At 31.2% G+C, this 7,796-nt stretch overlaps 1 protein-coding gene across 3 annotated transcripts; it reads left to right on the top strand.

Annotated features, from left to right (window-relative positions):
• Nucleotides 1–234: 234 nt before the first annotated feature.
• Nucleotides 235–5,488, top strand: LOC115988323 (F-box protein CPR1-like). Of its 3 annotated transcripts, XR_004091443.1 has the most exons (4): nt 235–1,426; nt 1,546–1,609; nt 1,942–2,068; nt 5,422–5,488. XR_004091443.1 is itself a non-coding variant. In XM_031111854.1 (3 exons), the coding sequence occupies exons 1-2, from the start codon at nt 246–248 to the stop codon at nt 1,596–1,598; spliced, it is 1,251 nt and encodes a 416-aa protein (XP_030967714.1). In that variant the 5' UTR covers nt 235–245; the 3' UTR covers nt 1,599–1,609; nt 1,942–2,095. The 3 variants fall into 3 exon arrangements, 1 of the variants encoding a protein (XP_030967714.1); XR_004091444.1 differs by lacking the exon at nt 1,942–2,068 and having other exon boundaries at nt 5,422–5,453; XM_031111854.1 differs by lacking the exon at nt 5,422–5,488 and having other exon boundaries at nt 1,529–1,609; nt 1,942–2,095.
• The last annotated feature ends 2,308 nt before the right edge of the window (nt 5,489–7,796 follow it).

Genomic DNA, 7,796 nt, shown 5'->3' with positions numbered 1-7,796 from the left:
ATAGGTTTCACGGTATTATTCACACATTTAAAAATTATTTTGTTATAATGTTTTCAGTTTTCAATTTTTAATTTTAGCAAAATAAGTTCTATCCAAACGGTGACAACTATTTATTCCAAGTATTCTTTTTTAGGCAGTGTTTATTCCAAATTTTATTGTTGACCTTTCTTATCCATTTAGCACAAACTATATATAAACAAATTGGTTATTCATTGCAAAACCCATATCCTCAAACAGTGAAAACAATGGCCAAAACCCATATCCTTCTCTCTGAACAAGAAAATCTTTTGTCAATGGCATCCTCCTCCGCTTCCAATTCTCATATACCGCTAGAGCTAACCCTCAATATACTACACCATTTACCAGTCAAGTCTCTTGTCCGCTTCCTCTGCATTTCTAAGCAATGGCGCCATTTAATCAGCAGCCAAGATTTCATCAAGAAGCATCTCAAGCTCTCCATCGAGTCCAACAGAGACTGTGGCATCATCCTCCGGCACTTCGATGACTCTGATTTCTTACGCTTCCTCTTCGCTCCTTTATTCGACAACAACCAGTTCGGAAACGCCGTTGAAATTCACTCGGCCCTACAGCTCCACATCTTGCACCATTGCGACGGCTTGGTTTGCCTCTCTGACGAGAAAGACGAGGTCGCAATATGGAACCCGTTGATCAGAAAGTATAGGAAATTGCCTCGAGAACTGGTTGAGAAGCCTTCTGGTTTCGAGCATTGCACCAGGGCATTCGCTTTCGGCTATGATCCGCAGAACGATGACTATAAGGTGTTGAGGGTCGTAGAATTTTACAATGCTAAGAGGCATTTAACAGAGTTTGAAGTCAAGGCATATAGTCTTAAAGCGCAGTCTTGGAAAAAGGTTGAAGAACAATGGCCTGACAAGAAACTCTCGTTAAATCCGGGTTCCGCGTCTCTGAATGGAGCTGTGCATTGGTTAGTTGATGCTCCTCAATCTAAAATCGAATCGCTTATTGCTTTCGACCTTGCCACTGAGAAGTTTCGGTTCTATAAGGCGCCGGATCAACCAGACGACGAAGAACGTGTGTTCCCTGCTTTGGAAGTGTTGGGAAGATACCTCTGTTATTCTGTTCTTGTGAACCATAACGACACTACTTATCACGAAGTTTGGCTGATGAAAGAATATGGGGTAGAGAGTTCTTGGACACAGATTTATAGAATTGGGCAAGGTGAAGTGCCTGGGATTTTTGCGTATAGGCCGCTAATGTTTTCCAAGAATGGCAAGGAGGTCTTGTTGGAGGAGGCACGAGAGCACTATATGAATCTTGTTTGGTATGACATGGAAAACAAAACAGGCCAGAGGGTAGAGAATCGGAGTTTTCCTTGTGGGTTTACAGCGTCAATTTGTACCGGCAGCCTTCTTTTGCTTGATGGTGATAATGTGATTGATCCGAGGTAAAATGATCTGTTTCCCAATTTAAAATTTGTTATTATAAAAGAAAATTCCGGGACTTGGTTTCTAACATGTGTTGGTTTGTGTTTTTTTTTCCCTGCCAGAAATGAAATTCCATCAGAGGGTCTTAATCTGTTGGTGGAAGCATTGTATGAATTAATGTTTGAGCTTTGAAGGATAAACAGGTGACTCTGAAATCTACTTTATCATACAGTTTATTAGTTGTCTCATGTAGATTCTTAGTGGATATACTGTGACATATATTAATTGTTGTGGTGGTTCTTAGGCATCTTTAGTGGCTCATGATTACATGCATACAAGAGTTTTCACATTTTAGTGCTGATATTCAATTTGATTAAATGAGTAAGTACTAATTATATTTAGGAAACAAATTTTAGGCCATCACTTTCTTGGAAATGAGTTTGTAGCTTTTGCCATGAGATTTATGATTGGTTTTGTGTCTTAAAATCCTAGTGTTTTTGTTTTCTAAACTAGGGGATGTGAATGAATTTTACAGGGATTGTAAGACATTGCTGCTGTCAGTTGTGGTGTGTGCAGCAGATGTATGGCTTTGATGTGGCTCATTGATAGCTCAAGATTTTAAAAATGAATTGATAATCATCTTGTTATAGCATCTTGATTATGTATGTACTTATTTTAATTTTTAAGGCTTTTATTTCATAATCTGAATTTGTTTTGAGAAGGATATGGATTTGTTTTGTCTCAATTAAGAGGACTTTTGCCTTATCAATATCAATGGTAATTAGATTGAACTTCGTCGGATATCGAGGGAAATCAATATATTACTAAAAGCTGAAGCGTAGCATTTAATGTTGCTACGCTTCTATTGAGCCACGTCAGCAGCTATGTCATTATCAATTTTTTTCTAATTTTTTATACAATTTTTTAACATTTAAAGTGAATTAAAAACTCTATTATATTACAATCAAAATATCATATTTAATTTATCTTATTTTTAATTATTCTTATTTATTATTAAATTTTCAATTTCATTTTAACTTTTCAATTTCATTTTAACTTTTCATATCCCCACTACTCTCTACCTTAACTTTCTTCAACCTTTCTCATTCCATTTCAACTTTTCATATCCCCACTACTCTCAAAATTAATATTATTCTATCTTTTTATCTTCCTTTATTTTTGACTCTTCTTATTCCTATCCTCATGCTATAAAATTGTCATTCTCCCTCTTATTCCATGCATAATTTCTATTTTTCCACACACAAAAGCCCCCCCCCCTTCTCTCTCTCTCTCTCTCTCTATATATATATATATAGATAGATATATTTTTTTAATTTTAGTGTAACAAGTTGACCATCAAAACATACTGATGCAGTATTGAAAGCTCCACCAAATGCATCGCAAAAATCAGTTTTAGACTACTAGAAGTCAGTTAGTTTGCTAAAATTGGAATTGACAGGTAATCCAGCTTGATACGATTTAGTTTTATATTTTATGTTGTTATCTATTTTATTCTCATTGGTTGTTAAATGTTATATTATTGCATTATAAAGATAGTATATAAAAATATAATATTAATTTATTACATAGCATAACTAAAATAATATGGTGTTTATTGCTATACATTTCATTTTTATTATTTTATTCTCATCTTATTTTATTCAACATTTAAATTTAGCAACATCCTCCATATCATAATTATTTATATTTTGTCTCATTTTTTTAAAAATTAAACGTATAATATTTTATTCAATAAATAAAAATTGTTCTTATAAAGGCTTCCCATGAATTGTTACAATGCATCAATGGAAAAATGAAATACAAAACAAATATCAATTTAGAAGCACTCAATTTAAAAAAAAAAAAAAAGAATAAACAATTTTCTTAGAAAGTATTCCCATAAAATGTTACAATGCATTAATAGAAAAAGAGAATACAAAACACATGCTATTTTAGAAACACTAAATTTATAATAATAATAATAATAACATCAAACCAAACATATCATAAAAAAATAAACTAATAGTTATGGATGTACTAACTTCATGGCAGCAAAATGGAGTAAAAAAAAAATAAAAATAAACATTACAATATGCATATTTAGTACATTAGAATTATCATCAAATTTGGGAAAACAATAGGATGTTAACAAAGAGGGAGAGAAAGAGATTAGTAAAAGAAATCAAACGTCAATTAATTAGATAAATTAATTAGTAACGTTAATTGGAAAACAAAGAGACCGACTGCTAAAGAAGTAAAAAATTAATTAAAGATGACCCTACGTATGTTATTATAAACTTTATAATGCAAATAAATAAATCGTTAAATTCACTTAATTAAATCATATAATCAACAATTAAATAAAATCATACAAAATTTAAACTTGAAAACTAATCAAACTCTAATCTAGAAAATCATATTTATTATCAAAACTAAAAGGAAAACGTTCTTCAGTAATAATAGAAATATATAAGAAATAAAGATGAAAATTTTCAAAATCTTTTTTTTTTTTGACATTTCATTTAACATTATTTATAAATAATAAAATATATAAAAAAAGTCCTTAAATGCTTATATTCTTCACACACCATGACTTTTAAAATCTAATGAAAGGTTCGAAGAATTTAACTCTCATTTAATGCCTCTATTATGAAAATCAACAGCCAGTAAAATATGATAATAGTAAGAAACATTATAAATGAGAACATGAAAAAACTAATTAGCCACTATTATTATGGAATAGATGTCTTTTTTTTTATGCATCTAAAAAAATGAAATGTATAGGGTTTACTTATTAAGGTATATGTAAAGATTCACGTTAAAAAAATATGTAAAGGTTTTTTGAAAAAAAAAAAAGTAGATGTAAGGTTTTTATTAACTTAAAAGACAATGAAAAACCAATTTTAATTTTTAATTACTACAACTATGCTACTCTATAAATCACACACAACACTATATTCAATATCCTAAATAACATAGTTAGGCCCTTTTGGATATACACCACCATATTCAACTTATAAATTACAACCCAAATCAATCATACAATTACACAATCAAAGCATGAACATGTAACATGTATTACCTTCTGAATTATTCCTTGGAATTTTCACAATTATTGAAAGAGAATCTCCAAATTTAATTTTTAGAAAACATCAAGATAAGGTGAATTTTATTCTTTTTAACTTCCATAGAAAAAAAAATATTACGCACATTATTTCAACCCTTATGGAAAAGAAGGTTTACATGTAGCATGCAAAATGTGTTTAATTGACTTAGAGATGTAAAAATTAGTCAACCAAATATGGTAGAATTAAGGTTTCAAATTTTAAATAAAACAATTCTACAATAATAAAAAATTATTTTGTGATAAATATAATTATGAAATACATTACTTTTCATTAAATTAGTTCAAATTACAAAATAATAATAATAATAATAATGAGATCACCATAAAAAATAATCACGCGCAACGCGCGGGTCTGTGACTAGTTCTAGGTAAAAATTAAAATCAATGGGAAACACTTAGCTACGAAACAACTAAGGAAATTAAGCATTCTTTGAATCAATGCAGATTAGTAACAACTACAGTGTTGAATTGAAAGATTAAAACTACTTACACCGAATCCTAAGCTAGAGATTGACAAATGAACTAACAAGTAACAATTGAAAATGTGTTTTGGATGTGTGTACTACTTCTATGAATCTATTTATATTTTTGGTCTTGTTGCTTATTGTTTCCATGTGAAGCTTCATCCTCAACTTTCTATAATACTTGTCAATAACTCTCCTGGAATTATCTTGTTGTTTTAAATCTTTGTAACCATAACGATCCTCACGTTCTAGTTCTGTTTTCGAGTCCTGATGTTGCCACCTCATTTCCACATTTTAAATGTGTCGTGCTAGGTTGTATGTTCTTTATACGTATCATTTTCCTGCGACGTCACTTGTCTTTATTTGGTGAACTAGTTTTAGAATGAATTATATTACTAACAATTTGCTTGCTTCTCCTGTGCAGCCGTGCAGGGCTGGAGCAAAAAATTGAGTACGACTCTCTGTTAATGTACCTGACATCTGAAATTTCTAAGGGTTTTTTTTTTTTTTTTTTTTTTTTTTGTAGGTAAGCTAGTCTGAAAATTGATTTAATGTTATGTATCACTGGCAGTTTGTAGTTGAAATTGGAGGTCTAGGTATTATTATTGTTTTTTCTTAAATTTATATTTTATGTTTTACTACTCACAAATATAATATATATATATATATATATGGGTTGGGTTCAAGTTACACATGGTGTAATTCTAAGTAATGTTACACCACTCAATATTTTTTAATTGGATGCGAATATTGACAAATCCACCGTTAGATTACATTATCTTTGTATATTTTTTATGCTTGCAAAATTTCAAGGTGATCAAAAATTAATATCTATTTCATCAATCAATTGTTAAAATTCAAATTTTTGTAGATTAAAATAATGCATAAAATATGAGTGTATAGATTAAATGCTAAATAGCATCCAATTGATATAAAAATTGGCATGCATGTTAAGAACATATAGAACATGTATATAGGGGAAGGGGGATGAGATAAAGGAATATACTCACACACCAATATCAAAACTGCATGCGGCAGTTAGTGTCACGAAGCAATTTATAAACCCCTTCTCAACGGTTAGATTTTCAAAATATTAATTTAATAACAAGTTATTAAGTGGTGTAACATTTTCAAAATATTTTCCTTGATTTTGATGCAAAATATGTTTTAATATTTGAGCTTCGAGGACAAATTGATTGAAATTCTTGTTTTTGGAAGATCTGGGTTGAATTCAAGGGTTTTTGAAAAACTTTTCATCTCATACTCATGCATTTCATTTATAAAACAATGTGCTTTGAGGAGTTTCTACATTAAAATGCTCTTTTTTTCAAAAAACTACTTTTTCTAGATTTTCAATCGATCGAACCTGTTGCTTGACCGATTGAAAATGTGATAAATATTTTGGTTACAATCTGCTTGGCTCGATCGGTGCTTGATTGGTGCTAGATCGATCGAACCTAATTTTCGACCGATCGAAATTCGATTTGAAGGTTTTTTAAAAAGCTTTCTCTCTCTCATGTTCTTCACTTTATTCAACTTTTCAAAAAGCTTTTTGCTCTCTCTCTTCGACTGATCCAACTCAAACCAATTTTTGTCGTTTTCTTACTAATTTTTCTCAAAGGTTTTTGTCTTCGTGCCGGTATGTCCTTTTTACCCCTTATTTTTCATTTTATTCACATATTTCATGCATTTTAGGTGTAATTTTCGGACCTATAGGAATTTGGGGTTTTTGATGTTTCAATTGGTTTCTTTCAAATTTGATCACTGGGTTTTTGTTCTTAGATGCTGTAAACTTGATTCCCATGCTTTAATTATTTGATTAAATTTGTGATTTGGGAAAATTTTGAAATTCTAGGGCTTGAAACTACATGAATTTGGGGATTTTGTTCAATTGGGCTTAATTTGATAAAATTGACTTGTGTAATTGATTAATTATGTCATTATATATTGTTATCTAACTAGTATAATGATTACTTGGTCAATTTGGTTGGATTTTTGAAATTGGGTATTTTCAAATTTGGGGTTTTTGTACTAAAACTCTATGATCAAGTAAATTGTTGGTTTCTAAAGTGTAATTGAACTGTTCTCAATGCATTAGTGCATGCATCATCTATTCATTATGTTCATGCATCATATAGATTTTTCTTTTCTATATTTTGTGCTCTAACTCTTTCTGATGCAGTCTGCCCTTGGTTTTCTTTGTTTTCTTTCCTTGGTCTTTGTTTTTGTTTTTGTTTTAACCTTTTAGCATCATGGTTAAGAAAACTAGAGCCAACAAGAAAACCTCTTCTTCCTCTACTTCTGCCTTTTAGAGTGATAGGTATAGAACCGAGAAACACCAAGAGAATTATGAGAAACTTTATATCTTTAGATCAGTGTGGGCTGAGTGTAAAGTGATCCTTGATGAGTTAGATCCTGAGATACGTAGGAACTTTAAGAGTCGGGGTTGGTTACCTCTTTTGGACAATTCTCATGCCCCTCTGGCTGTTTTGATTAGAGAGTTCTACTCGAACCTCTCTATCCACTCCACTTCATCCAACATTCAGTTTGTGAAGAGTTGGATAAGGGGAGAAGAGTATGTCATTACTCCTCAAGTAGTGGCCTCTACTCTTGGTGTACCTTTGGTACAACAGCCTATCTATCCTTATGATGAGGACCCTCCCTTTGATGAGATCATGTCTCACATTACCAGTACTTCCATTCGATGGGGCCCCAATCCTCGTATCACTACTCATGAGCTTACAGAGCTCAACTATCTGTTTTTTCAGATTGCTTGTCATTCTCTTTAGCCTATCTCTC

This window comes from Quercus lobata, chromosome 5 (genome assembly GCF_001633185.2).
Source record: "Quercus lobata isolate SW786 chromosome 5, ValleyOak3.0 Primary Assembly, whole genome shotgun sequence".
Classification (NCBI taxonomy): domain Eukaryota; kingdom Viridiplantae; phylum Streptophyta; class Magnoliopsida; order Fagales; family Fagaceae; genus Quercus; species Quercus lobata.
This window is presented reverse-complemented; position numbering and strand designations above follow the sequence as displayed.

Bases quoted from the DNA above. Each gene is read 5' to 3' on its own strand.
- LOC115988323 (XM_031111854.1), top strand. From the start codon at position 246: ATGGCCAAAACCCATATCCTTCTCTCTGAACAAGAAAATCTTTTGTCA. The intron at 1,427-1,528 runs GTAAAATGATCT...TTTCCCTGCCAG, and splicing joins GATAATGTGATTGATCCGAG to AAATGAAATTCCATCAGAGG.